The 18,490-nt window shown below is 61.3% G+C and overlaps 2 protein-coding genes across 2 annotated transcripts in view; one reads left to right on the top strand and one right to left on the bottom strand.

The window, feature by feature from the left end:
* ECMX (extracellular matrix protein 2) lies at window positions 1–17,091 on the bottom strand. The gene is made up of 10 exons (XM_064482866.1): window positions 16,849–17,091; window positions 7,374–7,602; window positions 5,729–6,154; window positions 5,048–5,332; window positions 4,699–4,814; window positions 4,155–4,287; window positions 3,786–3,943; window positions 3,160–3,299; window positions 719–1,045; window positions 1–193 (listed from the first exon to the last, which is right to left on the bottom strand). Exons 1-10 carry the CDS (start codon window positions 17,089–17,091, stop codon window positions 1–3), a joined length of 2,250 nt encoding a protein of 749 aa, XP_064338936.1.
* The window catches only part of HAUS7 (HAUS augmin like complex subunit 7), a 22,355-nt gene continuing 20,926 nt past the window's right edge, over window positions 17,062–18,490 (top strand). The window contains 2 exon segments of the mRNA XM_031446288.2: window positions 17,062–17,188; window positions 17,990–18,105. Coding sequence (XP_031302148.2) covers window positions 17,090–17,188; window positions 17,990–18,105 — 215 coding nt within the window. The 5' untranslated portion in view covers window positions 17,062–17,089.

Raw genomic sequence — 18,490 nt, forward strand, 5'->3', positions numbered from 1 at the left:
CTAAGCACCCTCCGCCTCCCCCTCCTCCTCCCCCTGCTGGGGCTGGAGGACCACACTGTGGTAGGCCCGGATGCAGGAGAAGGCAGTGGGGGGGATGCGGCGCCGGTCGATAAGGTTGTTCTCCAGGTGCGTGGAGATGAGGTTGGAGTCCTGGGCCACGCGTGTGTCACAGATGGAATTCAGGGGCACGTGTCTGTGGAGTGGGGGTGGCAGGGCGGAGCAAAGGAGCCAAGACTCCAGAAAGAGGAATCAAGCATCAGGTAAGAGGAGAGAAAGAGAGGGCCTGACAGTGAGTGGGTGGTGAGACCAAGGTGCAGAGACCAGACCCAGGGTGGAGGGTCTGGAGGGTTGCTGCCACCACCTGCCACCTCTGCACTCAGGGCTCAGCCCTTGTTGCTCTGGGCCAGAGCCCTCCCATCTCCCCCCTGCCCACCCCCTGCCCAGATTCTGCTGTCTGCAGCCCTCCACCTTGGCTGCCCAGGCCTGCCAGCCACTGGGCACAGCCTCCCAACATGGCCACCAGGATGGGTAGATGCGGGCGGTGAAGGGGTACCCCCACAGCCCCGCCCTCAGCCTCTGAGGCCCTTGGGTGACGAGCCCACCGGCTAGCCCACCTGGCCCACCTACCAGGCCAGGCCTCTGGGCCTTGGCTGCGTTTCCTCCCCGGCCAGTGGTGGGGATGGGGCTGGGGTTGGGGGAGGCAGGTGGGTGACCCTACCTGATCTTGTTGTGACTCAGGCGCAACACCTGCAGCGCCCTGAGGCCCAGGAGGCCTCGAGGGATGGCCTGCAGCTGGTTATGGTCCAGCAGCAGCTCGGCCAGGGAGGCTCGCAGGCCCAGGAAGGACACGTCGTGGATGCCATCGGCGCGCAGGCTGTTGTGAGACAGGTGTAGGCGCTCCAGGCCCGGCTTCATGTGCGCAAACACATAGCCGGGGATGCGCTCGATGCGGTTGTGGTGCAGCGTCAGGTGGCGGAGGCCCCGGGGCAGGAAGGAGGGCACGTGCACCAGTTGGTTGTGGGACAGGTCGAGGGCCTCCAGCTTCCTATGGGCCGGGGCGCATGAGCACAGGGTGAGCTCATGGCGTCTGACAGGGACCACAGCCACAGCTGGAGCCCTAAATTGGAGTCCCTGGTCCACGTCGGAGAAGAGAGTGGCCACCAGGGCTCCCAAGAGCTGACAAGGGTCAGGCCCCGTCTGGCTTCTGTGTCCTCCTCTATCTGCTGAGGCCGGGAAGAGGGGATCTGGGGGGGGGCTCTCTTTCTCACCGCAAGGCTAATGAGGCCGGCCCTCGGTGTGGACGTGGCAGACCCGCTCCCACTCCTTTCTCTCCCTCCTAAACTCACGGCTGACAAAAGAAGCACGAGGAAAGAAGCTGTGGTCCGGGGAGAGAGCTGTCCCTGGCTGCCCCACCCAGGCTTGCCTCCGCTCTGCCCTTCCTGGCCTGCCCCACAATCTTCTGCTCTTGCCCCTACTCCCTCGTCCTCTTCCTGCCTCGCCCAGGCCGAAGACAAGCAGAAACCAGATGAGGAGGGAGAAGAAAATGAAGCTCCCGGGGATCAGGGCCGGGGGACCCTGAGGGAGGCCGGCCGTGAACCCAGGTTGCTGCATGGTGGGCGTGGGCAGGGGCTGGGCAGAGGGAACTGGGAGCAGATGGTGGTGGTGCTTCCAGAACAAGTCAGAGCCGGGAAAGTGGCTTCTCTCATTAACATCCCTACCCCTGCGAGTGGGTCAGCCCGTTGGCCTTGGGGTTCACACCGTCCTTAGTCCACAGGAGTGGGGGCTCTGGTGCCTCCCAAGCCTGCCGAGTCAGCAGCCCCCTCCCCATCCACCAGCCAGAGAAAAGTGAGGCGCCGCCCGGCTAGGCCTTGACTGGCCGCCAGCCCCCTGCCCAGGCCCCGCGGCGGGAGTGGAACGGCGGCTGGGCGGGCCCCTCCCTAGGCTGCCGTCTGCTTTCCTTTGCCCCCTTGGCAAGAGGGGGAGAGGAAAAAAGAATAATTAAACCCAAACGTCCTGGTAACTTTTTCCTGGAACACTAGGATGCAGGGCGGGAGACTCTGGTCCCTGGAATGGCAGGTCAGACTGTCAACCCCTGACTCCCCCTGCAGCCCCACCCCTACCCTGCCTCAGTGATCTTGAGACCCCATGGATTGTACCTCCCCAGCCCTCCCGCTGCTCCCAGGATCACATCCTGACTCCTTAGGCAGTGCCTGCAAGGGCCCTGTTTCCTCCTGGACCCCATCTGTCAGTGCCCCGACTCAGCTGTCCAAACCAGATCATGGGGACTCATCCTGGACCCTTCCTGTAGTGGGCTGAATAGCGGCCCCCCAAGGATATGTCTACCCAGAACCTGTGAATGTGACCTCATTTGGCAAAAAGGTCTTTGTAGACGTAAGTAAGTGAAGGATCTTGAAATGATATCATCCTGGTTTGGGGTGGGCAGTAATGCAATGACAAGAGTCTTTATAAGAGACAGAAGAGGAGAGACACAGACACAGAGGGGCAGCCACATGAAGACAAGGGCAGAGACAGGAGGGATGCAGCCACAAGCCCGGGGACACTTGGAGCCACCAGAAGCTGGAAGAGGCAGGAAGGACTCTCCCCTAGAGCCTGCAGAGGGACCATGGCCCTGGGACACCTTGATTTTGGACCTCTGGCCACCAGAACTGAGAGAAAATAAATCTCTGTTGTTTTAAGCTGCCCTCTTCATGGTGCTTTGTTACCTCTGCCCCAGGAAACTCACATATGTCTTTCCCACGGCCGCCATCTCCCCCATGTCCATTCCTGCCCCTGTTGCTTCCTAGCTAAACCTAGCACGGGGCCAGTTCTCACCACTCAGGCTGCCCCTCCATCTAAGCAATCCAAGAGGAGCTTCCTGGCCGCCTGCAGGGCAAATCCAGGCATGGCAGGGGAGGGGGTTTCTGTGGCCTTGGAGATTCTGTCTGGCGGGAGGGACAGAGGGAAACCTTGAAGGAACAAGTGGTGTCTGAGGGCCCAGGCCACCAGAAGCCAGGCCTGGGCAGCAGAGCCCCCTCTCCCAGCCCTCTCTGCCCTTGCTCCTGACTCCCTAGCTTCCCTGAGGAGCATCCTCCCTTTCTGGACTCCAAGTGCCCGAGTGGGTGAAGCTCGGGCCAGGCCAGGGTGGATGGCGGCACTCACGGAAGATCGATCCAAGCGCGGGGTGCCAGCCGGTCCTCCTGGAGCCGGTTGTTACTGAGTACAAGCACGCTGAGGCTGTGGCTACGGTTCAGTGCGCCCTCTGTCACCTCCTCGATGATGTTGGTGCCCAAGTGCAGCTCCTAGGGCCAGGGCTTGGGGTGAGGGGCCCACCCTCTACTCACTGGTGGCCTGGCTGGGTTCCTGCTCTGCCTAGTCCCGCTCCCTGCCCCCTTCTACTAGGTCTCACCCGTGGGACTTCAGATGCCACCGTCTCTGCCCCTCTCAGGGCCCTGGCCGACTGTGCAAAGGATCCCAGTGGCACAAGACAGCCTCAGGGAGCACCGCCAAGCACAGGGAGATCATGCGGCCCAGAGAGGGCACGGGTCTAGCTCAGGGACATCCAGCGGGTCCAGGACAGTCCTTGAGGCTTAATTTTGGGCTTCCAGAAGGTTAGGTCAGGTAGAGGAAAGGCTCTTTGGCGTTAAGGCCTTGTGGGTTTATCATCAACCCCCACCCCCACCTCAACCGCATGGGTAGCTCTACCTGCCTGCTGGGCCGGTGGTGGCAGATTCTCAGGTCTTTCGGCCACAGCATTGCCTCTCGTGGCCTTGGGGTTCCCAGCTCACCTGCAGAGAGGCTGGCAGGCCAGGAGGGATGGTCCGCAGCTGGTTCCGTCCCAGCCTCAGGTAGAGCAGGCTGCGCAGGGGCTGGAAGGCCCGCGGGGAGATGTCCCCTTCATGCAGCTGGTTCCCTTCCACCTCCAGCGTCAGCAGCTGGCCGAGTCCTGCAGGGCCAGATGGCAGAGGGGCGCGTGAGCTGCCTGCTGAGCTCCAGAGACCCCCTGGCTCTAGAGGCCGGTGCCACTTCCCAGAGCAGATGCTCCCTCCTCTGCCCTCCAGCCTGGCAGCCCTGGGCAGACCTTCCCCTCGCCCGCACCTTTCCTTGGCTTCCCTGGCCAGCCCCTTCAGCCCCTGCCCCCCGGAGCCTGCCCGCACCCTGAAAACTGCTGCTCTGTAGGCCCTGCAGAAGGTTGTCATTGAGTTTGAGCTCCTGCAAGGAGGCGGGCAAGGCCGGCACCGTGGACAGCGAGTTCCCATCCAGGTTCAGCCGCTTCAGCCTGGTCAGAGTCTGGAGTGGGGGGTGGGGGTGGGGGGTGGAAAGGGGGCTGGGGGCTGGGGTTTTGCTGGCTGGGGCTAGGCTCATCCTGCCCAGGGTCACCCCCATTTAGTAGCATCGTGGTTTCCTAGTTCCCTCTTGGACCAGGCCTGTCTGGGGGTTTCTGGAACTCTGCTCGGTTTCTCCTAAGAGTGCTGATCCCTTGTGGGGCTCAAGGATCTGTGTTGTTCCTTGTGTTCCCAGCTGTAGACCATGTCACTCCAAACCGTTGAAGCCCCCAGCCCCCCGGCCCCGTGCTGGGTTTCTGCACAGCGCCCAGGCAGAGTGGGGAGAGGAGTAGTGGTTGCCCGGAGCCATGGGACCTGCTGGCCCGCTCCTGGCCCAGCCCCCTGGGAGGGGGGGGGTGGAGGGCCTGGGGCGCACCTTGAAGGCATGAGGGTGCAGGCCGCGGGCATCCAGCTTGTTCTTGCTCAAGTCCAGCCACTCCAGGTTGGGCAGTCCCAGGAACGTGTGGGCCGGGATCTTGGCAATTTCATTCTCTGTGCACACATGGGGAAGCCATTTTCCGTGCCCCTCCATCCCCCTCCCCTCTGCCACTCTGTGCTTCCCCACATGGGCCAGGGGCAGCAGGTCAGGGCCTCTTCTTACTGCCAACCTGGACCCCATGGGAGGTGAGCCATCCCCAGGCACGGTGGGGTGGCCGAGGACCCACTCAAGGGGGGCCTTTTCACCTCTGCTGCAGGAATGGCTGCAGGGAAGAGGGGCCACCCACCTGCCAAGTAGAGCGTGGTCAGGCCGGGGTCGGACAGGGCAGGGACATGCTTCATCTTGACGTTGCCACAGGCAATGGCCGCCTGGGCCCGGAGGCAGGAGGCTGGCAGGGACGGCGTGGGCTGTTCCGCAGTGCCCAGGTCTGCAAAACCATGGCTGTGTCCTCGCTTGCTTCCAGGCCTTTTCCGCCCATGACCTGTAGTCTCTGAGGTGTGGCTGCCACCTTGGCCTTGGCTTTGAACCTTCTTTTGATGCCAGCTGCCCAGGCCAGGTTGGTGGGAGGCCCCTGGGGGACGAGAGCCGAGACCCCAGCCTGGTCACGTAGCAGCAGGAGCCCACCGAGGGGCAGGGGCTTGCCTGGTCTCCCTGGACCTGCTGGTGACCCGGCCAGCTGAGCTGGAACAACAGGCCACTGGGTTTGACCCCTTTCCTTTGGCACCAAGAGCAAAGGCTAGGTCCAAATTGGGACCCTAAGCAGGGGGAAGGGGATCTACCCTTGAAGATTCCCCTCGTGCCAGGCACATGGGGGTGTTCAGCCTGGGCACGTGGAGAGCAGGGTGGGGTCTCAGTGGCTGCTGACTGGTGGAGGTTGGCACACGCCTTGGCCCCTTCAGACTTGAGTATGGCCCCATTACCCATTGCAGGCCCTATCTGGGGGCCGCCTGCCCCAGCCAGTCCTCACCTTTGGGGGGCCTCCCGGGCTTTGGGCCCCTTTCCCTGGCTTCCCAGCCTCCTGCCTTCCTGTCATGGCCCTCCTCGGTGGCCACTGCCCCTTCCTGTGCTCGGGGAGCCCTGCTGGTCTGCAAGGGCCTGAGCTTGGCAGCTTTGGGCCTCGCTGCCCCAGCCCCAGTTGCTGCTGTGGCCTGGGGATCGACCTGCACGGTGCCTGCCCTGTTGTTGGGACCCCTCTCCTGCTCCCAGGCAGCTGATGGTGTCGCCTTCCTCTGGGCCAGCCTTGGCCTGGCAGGGGCCTTCCAGCTGGGGGCTGGGAACCGGGTGGGGGCTCTGTGGGCTCCCTCCTTGGAGGTGAGCTGCGACTGTGATCCGTCCAGCTGCCTGTCCTCAGGCTTGTCCAGGCCGTCGCTCTCGGGGATGGGCCGAACTTGACCTGCAGAAGGAGCCAATGTGGGCTGGGGTGACTGGGATCCCCGCACGGCTGAAAGACAGCACCTCCATCCTGAGTGGGGGGATCAGCCGTAGGCTGGCCCACCTCCCTCCTTGCCTCTTTGCCCAGACCTCACTTCTGCCTCTTTCTTCTCTGCTCAGGAGCCTTCTGTTACTGACCAAGTGTCAGAGAGTCCCTGGTCTCTGCCCTGCTTTTTCATGGCTCCAGAGTGGGAGACCCCGAGCACCAGAAAGGGAGAACAGGGGGCTGCTCAAAGCCAGAAGCACGTGGAGTCACCCTACTTGCCTCTCAGAACTTCTGGGGACCTTCTAGGCTCATTGTGACAGGGCACAGGCAGGTTCCAGGAGCGCTTCAGTGGCCCTAGATGGAGGGGGCTGGGCCTGCTCCTGTGCCTCCCAGTCCCCGGTGCATTCTTCCTGGGCAGGAAGGGGTTGGGGAAGCCTCTGGGGAGACGAAGGGGTCCCTGCCACCTGGCACAGTTTGCTTTTGGAGGTGGAAGCCCCAGTGCCTGCAGGGAGAGGAGGCTATTGGGGTCGAGTTGAGCCCAGGGGCCACCTTGAGGGGCTGTCAGCAACGGCCAAGGAGGGGTGATAGCTCCAGGGCCTGGCCTCCTCTGCATGGTACCCTTCCTCAATCAGCACTAACTGTGGGCCTTCCCTGCAGGTCCTGCTGTCTGCAGGGGTTGGGGGATCGGCTCACCCAGGCCCACCCACTGGCCCCTCCCACTCCAACCCTGGGCCTGGGGCAGGGCCACCACGCATGCTGTTAACCGAAGGCATCTGAGACCAGGGTGACCCTGTAGCCATTCACCTGGAGGCCCTTGTGCCACCTCACCCCACCGCAGCCCCAGGCCCCGACTTCCGGTCTCCTACGCATCTCTGGGTCCCCTCAGTAGGCCTTAGGGCAGCCAGCAAACCTGGATCCGTTCTTGCAGCCCCAGCTGAGGCAGCCCCTCCTAGGGGAGCTTCTCCCCTCCCCTGCTCCCACCCTAGGCAATGAGCACGAAGCCTCTGAATCTGCAATACCCCCTCACCCTCTGGAAAGGGTTCCCTGAGGCCTGTGGATCCCTCCCAGCCCTGACCTGAGCAACCGACGTGGGTATCGGTGGGCAACCTCAGGATGACCAGCTTTCTCTCCCTCTGGCCCAGCCCCAGGCTGTTCCCCTCCCACTAGCCTCTTCCTGCTGGTGCCACCTACTCACCATCAGGGGGCCCCGGCGGGCTGGGCGGCAGCGGCTGCAGGGTGGGCAAAGCCGAGGAGGATGGCCGGGCCCTGGGCTCTCTCAGGCTCAGCCCCTGCTTGGCCAGGGCCCCTCCAGGGCAGCACCCCACCCAGAGAGCCAGGACGGGGAGCAGCACACTCTTCATGGCTGCCGCGTGCAGACCGTGCAGCCCGAGCAGGCTGCCTGGGCTGGCGGAGGGGGTGAATAGCTGGGAGAGGTGGGAGCCACGGCGGCAGGATGGAACACCAGCGGGCTGAGGGAGCGACAGCCCTGCTCCCTGAGCTGCAGCGCTGGGAGCCTCCGCCACCCACCCAGCCCTCCGTCAGGAAGGCTCCCCTCCAACAAATACCTCCCCAGGCCTTGCCCCTGACTCCGCTCAAAGTCCCCTGCTCCCACCTGAGGAGAAAGAGAGATTGATTTTTTTCTTGGACCCAAGCGCTCTCGTTTTTTTCTGTGAGGCCTGCGTTTATTCTCCACTGGCCCTGGCCCAGTGGCCCCCATGAATGGGGCTTCTGTCTCCACATACAGTGGACCTGTGAGGCCCACCACAGAGCAGGCTGCCCACCCCAAGGCTGCCAGGTCCCACCTCCATGGCCGGGAGAGGAGAGGGGCCAGGCCTTGCCAGCAGCAGGCCCCAGAGCCTCCTGGGTCCTTGGGAGAAGGGACAGGTGACAGGGCCACCCGGACAATGGTGGCGCTGGCTCCTCTGGAACCTGCCAAGCCTGTGGGCTTCCTCTGTGGGCGCCAGTGCCGAGGCCTCCCTACTCCAGAAGAAACAGAACATGTGTCAAGCAGAGACCCTAGCCCTTGGGGCCCCAGTGCCACCTGGGTATGGACCTCCTGCCTCAGATGGGGCTGGAGTAGGCAGTTCAGCTCTGGATCCTTCTACTGGCTCCCTACCTTCCCTCTAGGCCTCCACTTTCCCCTCTAAAATGGTGAGCGGGTATACATCCCGCTGACTCCCACCCCTGCTATGTCCCCACCTCACACTGGAGTGTATGTGCACCGGGACTGCTGGGTTCTTCAGGGACCACTGGCCCGGCAGTAGTAGCCTGGCGGAGGCCATCTCACAGTTCCCTCCAGGCTTCTCGGCCGAGAGTTCCAGGTCTTGGACTGACCAGTGTCATCGCTTCCCTACACCTCACGCGCGCCCTCTCTGGCCGAGGGGCACCTGTGGGTCAGGAGAGGGCTCAAGAGCAGGGCCGTGGGCTGGAGCAAGAGGCAAAGAAGGGGTGTCTGACCACAGGCCCCGGGCCCGCCCTCAGATGGCCCCAGCCCCAGACCCAGCTGTGGGAGCCGAGGGCAGGCGGGGACTGGCAAGGAGGCCGGGTCTCACCACATGGCTCTTTGGGGCCAGCCTTGAGGAAGCTTTTCCTACAGCTCTGTCCAGCATTGACTTATGTTTGGAAGCGATCTTAAAAAATGAGTTAATTGTGGGCAAGGCTTGGGTGGACGGGAAAGGGGGAGGGGGGGAGGCGCAGGGCCAGGAAGGACTGTGGAGGAGTTTCCCATAGCCACCTGGGGTTCAAGGTCTCTGTTCGGGGCCACAGAGGAGTGTGCAAGGGCGTGGGGGTAGGGCACAGAGTCCCCCTCAGGCAGGTCTTTGTTGGAGTCCTCAGCATTGACCCACTTGGGCCCGGGGAGCAGCCTTAGTCCCGAGTATCAGATGTAGTGCGCCCGGGGTACAGCAGGGACAAAGGAGTCACCACCTTCCCGGAGCCTCCGTGCCAGCTAACAGTCCCACGTGAGCCACACAGGGTCCACTGGCAGCCCCCTCCTCTGTCTTGTCCAGTGCTCCAGTTTAAGGCCTGAATTTGGGACTGTGCCACACACAGACAGCGACGGTCTGCAAAGTGAGCGTGAGCAAGTACCCTGGGAGCCAAGGATGAATCCGCCACGTGCCCGTGTGCCCGTGGGTGACACAGGATGGCCTGGGCTAATGGTTTGCCAAGCTGGGCGCGGGGGAGCGCTTAGGCACGGGAGGCTGGGCTTTGCCCAGGGATTCTGGAAGACTGAGCACAAACCCCCGCCCCCAAGACAGGGAAGGAACTGAGAGGGGGTAGGGCTGGCCTGAGGCAGACGCCAGAGGCCAGGCCTCCTGTCTCCTGCCTCCTGGTCCAGGCATCCCTGGAGGAGGGGGTAGGACCCCGCCTGAAGTGGGTCCCTAGAGACAACTGTGGTGGGACCCCCAGCTCTAACCCTCCCCCTGCCTGGGGATGGCTTCTGGAATTCTGGCCCCCAACCCATTTCCCCTGTTCGCGCCGCTCCCCAGGCGCTGACTAAACATCCTGCCATCTGGTTCCCATTAGCTGAGCTGGGGGTGAGGGGAAGCCTGCTCCCAGGTTTCTTTGGCACAGTGGCCTGGAGGAGGGAGGGACCCTCGCTCCGACCCACCTAAGCAGGAAGGGGCGAGGCCTGGCGCACTCTCAGTTCCCCAGGTCCTGTGGAGTCCAGTCATCACTGCCCTTCCCCCACTGGGGGCCAGCGGCCACCTGGCCACCTACTGTGTCCAGTTTTAGGGTGCTCGGCCATCGTGGGGACCTTGAAAGAACCCCCACAGAGCAGAGCCAGCTTGTCGTGGGCTCAGCAGAACCAGAGGTGCCCTCCCACACCCGCCCCTCTTGCACACGGAGCTTACTCGTGGACTTGGGCTGAGACAGGCAGGGCCCCTGGCCAACACTAACCCTGAGCCTGGTGTCTGGAGCACAGGGTGGGAGGGGTGTCGGGATTTTCCAGGAACCAGAGATGTAGCCTGGGGGTTGCTGGAAGGCTTTTGGGCTCCCAGCTCTGCCCTGGACAGATGGACCATTTGATGTCAGTAGCAAGCCTCCCCGCTCAGGGCCTCGGTCTCCCCATCACAATGTGGTGGATAAGGGCTCCTTAGAAAGTTCTAGAACCTGAGAACTGGAAGGGGCCTAGATAAGCGCCATTAGACGATCATGGTTGCTTCCAGCTGCACAATCCCAGGATTCTGAGGGCAAGGAAGGGACTCCTGCCCCTTCTCCTTCTGTCCTCCCCTTCCACATGGGCCACTGTCCATGCATCTTGCCCCCAAGAACACACAGCCCCTCACGAGTCAGGACTCAAACTGGCAGCCTGGAGGATGCCAAAGCCATGCCCTTCATCCCTCAAAGCGCCTTAGAACTGCATAGCTGAGAGCCCTCCTCCCATCAAGGGAGGATTGGAGAATAGATTCTTCATTCACTGAACATCCCTGAGCGCTTGCTGTGGGCTAGGCACTGTGCCCGGTGCTGTGAGCAGTACAGCAGTGAGCCATGTGGCCAGCTGCCTTGTGCTCACAGACTGGGGGGCGTGAGGAAAGGGGCTGGCCATGGCGGCTGGAGAGAGAGACACTTTTGACAGGGGATGGGATGAGGACTGTGAGAAAGTGACATTTGGGTGGAGGCGTGAGTGAAAAGGAGATAGCTACACCAAAAGAGTTCTGGTAAAGAGCCCTCCCAAAAGGAGGGATGGCCAGTGCAAAGGCCCTGAGGCAGGAAGGGTTTGGCCCAATTTGAGAACCAGCAAGGAGACCAGTACTGTGGAGCAGGCTGAATGAGGGGTGAGGCTGGGGAAGAGTGGAAGGCCCAGCTTGATAGGGCATTGAAGGGTGGCAGGTGGACTTTGACTTTGAACTTAAAAGAAGCTGGGGACCACTGTGGACTTCTGAGCAGAGGAGTCACACATGATCTGACTTATAAAAGGATCCTTCAGGCTGCGGGGTGGAGCACAGACGTGTTGGGGGCACAAGGGCAGAAGGAGAAAGCCAGTGCGGAGGCAGCTGCACTCTCCTGGGGAGAGGTTATCTGGCTGGCCCGGGGTGGAGGCCGCAGGTGGGGGAAGTGGGTGGAGTGAGAACACTGTGGGCGGAGTGAGCCTGGGACAGAAGCTGGGGACTCCAGCTCCTGACCTGTCAGGTGTGAGGTTGGTGATTAGACAGCCAAGCAGTAATGTCTATAAGGCAGTTCTCTGCATGAATCTGGAGCTCAGGGCCAAGGTCTGGGTTGCCAGTTCTACCCTCCCACTGTCTGTCATTTGACAAGTACCTTGAGCCCTTACTGTGTACCAGACTTTCCATCAGGGCCCAGGGCAGAACAGTGGCTCTACAGCCAAAGACATACCCTTGGGGTGACCCCTCAAGAGCAAGGGAACAGGCCTGTTCTTACGCCTTCCACATTGTATCCGAGTAACATCAAAACCAGCGTGTGTGTGTGCACCCGGGCAACTTGTGCACACGTGTGCACACAGATGCCAGTCTACCTATGGGTGGGGGCATGTGGGAGGGTCTCTCTGGCACATGTTTGGGCATCTATCGTAAATAAATAAAGGTACAGTGGCTTTTTTCCTCTTCAAATTTTGAGAAGAAAAGAGCCATACTTTCCATGCCCTCTTCCCATTGCCAGCCGCCGTCTCTTCCCTAGAGAAAACCTATCTTGTTTTAATGCCATTAAAGCCTCAGAGGATCTGGTCCCAATTAAACAGCTTTTCTTGCTGATGCTTTTGTGAGAACTAAATACATCAAGCGATCCAGACTCATGCGTAGTGCTTCCTTGCTTGAGACCTGGTGTTCCTGAGCAAGCAAGCCACAGAGGCAGACAGACGGACACAGGCAGAGATTGAGGCAGAGACAGAGAAAGAAGGACAGAAAGGGAACACAGAACAGAACCCCCAAATGGGACAATGACGGTTGGGGATGGGGTGGGTAGTAAGGAGCACTGAGGTCAGGGGAGCAGAGCCGAGGCCTTCGGCTGCTGGGCTGTTGGCGTCCCAGGGGAGGTTGCCAACAGAAGGTGGGTTGGAGGGGGTGGAAAGCAACAAGGGTGGTTTGGGGGCTAAAAGGTCCCAGGTGGCTGATGTGGCTGGGTTGAGGGAGCAGGGCCATGGTGGGCATAGGGGCACATGGAGGCCACTTTCCCATCCTCCTTCTCTGTCTGAAATCCCAGATGGTTCCTGCCAATAACGTGGGCCCCGCTGGACGCTCTGTGGAAGCTGCCCTTGCCCCTCCAGGTGGGCATCGAGGGGCCTCAGACAGGGGACAGGCTGGGCAGAAACGGGCTCCTGTTGGGCTGGGGGCGAGGGAGCGGAAAGGCGAGGTTGGGCGCCCCCTCCCCTGCCTGGCCCTCCCGAGTGGGCACGTTCATGTTCCAGTCCTGGCGCCCGCGTCTCCAGCTCCAGACGCATGTGACTCAGCCCCGTCAGCCTTGCCAAGCCGTCTAGACCGGAGTGTCTCCCGGTGGAGGGGGCCATCCCGCCCGCCATTTCCTCTCCTGCCGCCGGGGGTGTGGCTGAGCCCTCGCGCACATGAAGCTGCGAGTGTCCCCACCTCCCCCGAGCCGCGTGCACACGCCCCGCTCGCTCGTCTACCCTTGGGCGCGCGTGCCTGGACCGCTGCAAACCCCCAGCGCGGGGGCGCCAGCGGGGAGCCCCAAAGCCCCCACGGGTCCAGCCCACCCCCATCTGTGACCATCCCTCTCCCCCGTGTCTGTTCCCACCCCAGGCCCCATCGGGGCCAGGAGTGCACTTGTGGGTACAGCCCTGTCCACGCAGCCTGGCTCCGTCAACACCCCCCCACCCCCAAACGCCTGGGCTTCCAAGCGACATTCGCCCTGGGAGGAGGCGACCCGCAGACCCTCGCAGATCCTAGGAGTGGGTCTGGGGCGTGACATGTTCTGTAGGAGCTTGTGGCCTGGGGGTGGGTTGTGTCCCCTTGGCTCTGAGGGCCCCTCAGCGGCAGGAGGCTGTGGAACAATAAAGGTCCCGGGTTTGACAGGGTGTGAGGCTGCCATTGCCTAGGTGTCCCATGGGCAGGGAGCCACCTGTCCCTCTCAAGGGCTGGCTCTCCAGCTGCCCCTGCCTTGGGCTGCCACGGTCCCTGCCCCAGAATAGGGATCAGAAGGGATAGGAAGAGGAGGCCAAAGTCCCAGGGCAGCTTCTCCATCCTTACGTGCCAGTAGACTCCCAATGTGGACAGACACAGGCCTAGAATGAGAGCATTCCAGAACTGGCAGTCATCAGTCAGCTCCTAGGTTGACAGTCTCCTCCATCCAGTGCTAGGACCAGAGACCACTAGATTCCCCCCAGCCTACCTATGGGGCAGGCTCACATCTGTCAGACCCACTGTGGCAGCTCTGGGGTCCTTCAGACTTATGCCACCCCAGTAGCTTGTGCTTGGCCAGGCCAGTCCCCAGGGCCTCAGGGTGGGTGAATGACAGCTACCCGAGGGAAAGTCAGTGTCATTCTCATTTCCAGAACTCTTCTGGTCTCTCTGTTCAGGTCAAAGTTTGGAGTCCCTGCAGCCTTGAGGGTCTTTCCCATTTCATTTGCAAGGGCCTCCCACTTTCATGTTCCCCACCCCTCCTCTCATCTGCGTGAAGATGGTGTGCTTTTGAGTGGGCTTCTGGCTGGCACAGATGGCATGGGCTGGCTGTAAGCCCTGGGCACCTGGGTGGGCGGGTGATCAACAGCCCATCATGGCAGCTTAGTCTGGAGCAGATGAGAGAGGTCGGAGAAGGAGAGGGGAGGGAGAGGCAGAGAGAGGGAGGGAGGAGAGGAAGGAGACAGCCCTCTCACTTGGTCTCTCCTGGAGAGCCTTGAACTCAGATCATCCTCATCCTGACCTCATGACCTTGTCTCATTTCTCCCCCAAATCCAAGGCCAAGCACTGCCATTTACTTCTCCCATGGAGCGGATAAGCTTCTCATCCCATAACTGAATCCTTCCCCTGAGATGTCCACCCACGTCCCACACGTGCGCCTGTGTGCTTGCCCTCTTCACTTGCCTTTTCTTCAGGAGTCTGCATTTGGTGCTCACCAGAGGATGTGGTGAGGAGTCCTTTGATCTCCTTTTCTTACTGGGGAATCTCAGGGGTGGGGAGAGTCGGGGCTGGAGGTATCCTCTATCCCTCAAAAGCTCCCCCTTTTTGGAAAAAGGCCTTCAACCCCTGTTGGATGCAGCAGAAGCCAATCTGCCTTTTCTTCTTTGCTGGAGAGGTAAACCCTTGAACTTCAGCTTCCTTTGATTGGCTGTTGGGGGGCCGTGGTTAAGATTCCCCCTGCACCCTGGGGTCTGCTGCTAAAGGCAGCTAGAACATGCTCTTGTGGCCCTTCCTCTGACCCGATGCCCCACACAGCTCCTGCCAACAGCCCTGCTGCCCCAGGGCAGGGAGGCCATTGGGTGAAGCCACCTGGTTGGCTATATATTTCCGTGCCTGGGGCACAAAGTGAGGTGCCTCACATGGCTGGCTGCCTCAGCCACCACTGCTGCCAGCCCATCCCTGGCACAGTGGGGCCAATACCTGTCAACTGTTCTCATTTTCCAACCTATTTTCCAAGCACTGACACATGGCCAAGTTTCCCCCACGATCAGGAGGTTGGCTCTTGCTACGTGCCGCGCCTGGGGTCTGCCCAGGGCCCCCCAGTCTCCGCTGACATCCACCCTGCCAGCCGCATCCCCTCCTAGGCGGACCTGTCCTTCAGCCCCATATTTGGCCCCTGATGGCGCAGGCCTCCCTTACAGAACCCAGGTGCTCTGGGCAGGAATGCCCCTTAGGGAACTGGCCACTCCTTCCTCACGGGTAGCAATCCAGTGCTCCACATGCCTACCTGCCTTCCTGAGCTTGCACACATCCCAGGACAGGGGGCCCCCTCCTTTTCCAGGCAGCTGGCTACTGTTTGGACAGTGCCCTCTGAGAGAGGTACTTCCTTGTATTGAGCCTGAGTCTGCTTTTCCAGAAGCTTCTACCACTCGGCAGCCCTTTCCTCCCTCTCCCTGAGAGGCCCAGGAGTCTCTGTTCCCATCCCAGACTCTGGTCTTTCCAGCAGAGGATGCCTGGGAGGCGCCATGATTCAGGGGTGGTGTGGGCAACCATTTCTACTAGCTGAGGGCTGGCCGGCAGGTTCTTCAGGCAGGGGGACCGATCCCAGGACCCCTTGAGATGGTCTTCCCCTCTCAAGGCCCTGGCAGTCCCTCCATGCCCCACCCCATTCCACAGACAGAGCTGCTGGGTTGGGGAAGGGCCGGTTAGAGCGCTGGCTCTGCCGAGCTGGGTGGAGAAGAGGGCTTTTCTTCCAGAATACACAGGGGCTGGTTTCTTCCCGATCCTCAGGAGCAGAGGATATGGGGAGGGTGGGGGAGGCCACCTCACCGCCATGGTTTCTCCCGCCAAATTCCCCAGTCCTAGGAAAGATCCACAGAAAAACCCACAAGAATTTGAATGTCTGAGCTGGGGCTGTGATGGAAATGAAATTTTTTAAAAAAGAAAGAAAAACAAAAACAGAAAAAGAAAAGAAGATGAAAAAAAAAAAAAAAAACAACCACCACCCAAAGCCCCCTAAGAGTCCTCAGCCACTGGAAGGGCCCAAAGCAGCAGCCTCCTTGGAGCGGGAGGGGGAAGGGACCTTAAGGTGCTCTGCGAGTCTCTAGATCCCCGGGCTCTGGGGCCCAGGCTGTCCCTTCAGCTCAAATTTCGAGGCTTTGTGTCCTCAGAATAGCTTGGAATTCCAAGCCATTCAGTAGGGAATCAGGCCCTGCCCCACAAGGCCAGGCTGGGGTCCATTCCTGTTAGCTCAGTCTCCTGCCCTTCCCCTCTTCCCAAAACTGAGCTGAGTCCTCTCCTGTCACTCAGATGACCGCAGTTGCCTCCTGTCAGCTCCCTAGGTCTGCCTGCCTCTCTCTAGACACGCCCGCCCCCTCCATCCCACCTTTCAGGAGATGGCAGGGTGGGGCACAGAGGAGGGATAGACTCAAGAGCATCAAGGAGGACTGGTAGCAACTGCCTGGCGCGGCTTTCCCACTCCCTGGGCCCCAGCCACCCTCCTTCCCTGGGACGTTGGTGGGGGGGGCGCAGGCGTTCACTGAGTTTGGGAGGTGTGGGGGAGGACAGGCTGACAAATTTCATTGCTGACTCATTGAATTTGAGGGCCCTGAGAGATGCAAAGACATTTGTAAGTGGACAGGGCAGGAAGGAGAACTTTCCAGAAGTTCAAAGACAGACTAGAGGAGGAAGTAGAAGGAGCAGGGTGCAGCATAATAATAGTGAACGTTTACGTAGTTCTATTTATATACCAGGTATTGTCCTAGGTATCTCATAGGAATTGGCACCTCATTTCATCCTCATAGCAACCCAGTGAGGTAAGTGCTTCATATTAGGTGAGGACAAGGAGGCACAGAGAGGTTAGGTCACCCGCCCAAAGTCACACAGCTGGGGCCGGGTTCAAACCCACGAAACTCCACTGTAACTACATCTGGGAGTGGGGGAAACCAAAGACGAAGCCCCGCGCTGGGAGACCGGACGCTCAAGTCCCAGTTTCGTCCTGTCCCCAAGGCTCCCCTTTATCGTCCCGCAGAGAAACCGACCAAGTCAGGAGCGCCCTCTTCTGGAGGACGCTCCTCTTGACGCGTCCTCCGCCCGGGTCAGCGGGGGAGACGTGAGCCCGCGAGAGACCCAGCAGCCAACCTCGGCTCCGCCCCCTTCCTTGAGCTCGGCCTCCCGGGCGGGGCCGAGGCGCGGGCGGAGTCGCGGCCCAATAGGAAGGCGCAGTGGGGGAGGGGGGTTGGTCGCAGCTGTGCGCGCGCTGGTTCTGGATCCCGCTCCCGCCCCGGCGCAGGTGGGAGGAGCGCGGGGCTTGCGCTTGATTGGCAGCCGGGCCGGCCAGTCAGCACGGGGCGTGGGCGGGGTGCGACTGTGAGCGCGAAACATGGCGGGGCTAGGTGCTGGCTGCGGCGGCGGAGGCAACGAGGGTCAGGACGACGACAGCGTGTTCAAGGCGGCCGTGGAGGTGTTCACGAAGCTGAAGGTGCCGAGGGGCCGAGGAGCCACCCCAGGGCGGCGGGGGCCGGGCGGCGGGGGCGGGCAGGGCCTGATGCGGAAGTCGGCGGCGCCAGGCGCGCGGCCTCTGTGGCGGCTGCAAGGGGGAGGCTGTGGGGCTTCCATCTCTGCTCCTTGGGCGGCCCCGGGCCTTCACTCTTGCTGTCTCCACGGCCCTGGACTGGTAGTTCGGGCCCGCGCCTTAGCCTCTGTGGCACGGAACTCGGCTGGACCCGGCCGGGCGCGCAAAGCGGGTGTGGAGACAGAAGGGCACAGGCCCTCGCCTCAGCGAGCTCGCGGGGTTCCGGGGGAGAGACACGCGCGGGGTCCATGGCAGATGCCGGTGGGGGCCGGAGTGAGGAGACCCGCCCCTGCTCGTCGGGTATCTGTCCCAGGTCCCTGATCCCGCCCGCCCTGTCCCGCCCTTCCCCCTTGTCCCCCTCACCCGCGCCTCCTCCCTCCGCGATCGGCCCTCTCCCTCTCCTTTCCCCGAGCATGGATCGGAACGTCACTAAAGCCCCTAGTTGCTACGAGGTCAGACTGCTGTGTGAGCCCAGAGGGGGCGTACTTAGAGGAGACGGAGCTGAGGGGAATGGAACTCTGGGTGGGATGGAGAGCGCCGCCCGGGTGCACACGCTGCGGGAGGGGAGCATGTGTCACAAGCCTGGCGGCGGCGTGGCAGCAGTAAACGCGTGAGAGGGGCACTAAGAGCATGATGGCAGAAGTGTGTTTTTACCTTTCCCTGATGTTGGCTTTCTAAAGCTCCCTGGCTTTCCCTTTCCTTGCTTAGGAGCTCAACTGCCCCTTCCTCGAGGGTCTGTATATCACAGAACCCAAGACCATTCAGGAACTGCTGTGCAGCCCCTCGAAGTACCGCTTGGAAATCCTGGAGTGGATATATATACGGTAACATCATTGTTTCTTCCTTCCCCGAGCCCGGATGCACATGGGCACCACTCAATCGGCCTGGGGATGAAGAGGTTTGTTATTTTGATGAGGGGCTGTCCTCTATCCCAGGTCACTGTGACAGCACCTGCTTGGCTGAGAAGTGCCAGCTGTGGAGCGATGCTCGAAGTGGGGGAGAAAGTGCTCCCAGACAGTGCTTCAGCTCGTCTACTTGTTGTCTTGCTGAAGTGGAGCTTGGCTCCTGAGCTTTTTTCTTGCTGTAACTATTAGTTTCAGTGCTGGCAGCGACCTGGGAAATAATGTACTTCAGTCCTTTCATTTTCCGACTGGGCAGCTGAGGGTCAGGCTGGAGTCGTGAACTGTCTCAGGTCTTACCACTGAGGAG

Source organism: Camelus dromedarius, chromosome X, assembly GCF_036321535.1.
Source record: "Camelus dromedarius isolate mCamDro1 chromosome X, mCamDro1.pat, whole genome shotgun sequence".
NCBI classification, from domain to species: Eukaryota; Metazoa; Chordata; class Mammalia; order Artiodactyla; family Camelidae; genus Camelus; species Camelus dromedarius.

Excerpts from the sequence above, each read along its gene's own strand:
- ECMX (XM_064482866.1), bottom strand. The coding sequence starts at position 17,091 with ATGTTTCGCGCTCACAGTCGCACCCCGCCCACGCCCCGTGCTGACTGG. Across the intron at positions 7,603-16,848 it reads AGGAAGGGGGCGGAGCCGAG|CTATTCACCCCCTCCGCCAG; the intron begins GTTGGCTGCTGG and ends CACCTCTCCCAG. Across the intron at positions 6,155-7,373 it reads CCCGCCGGGGCCCCCTGATG|GTCAAGTTCGGCCCATCCCC; the intron begins GTGAGTAGGTGG and ends CTCCTTCTGCAG.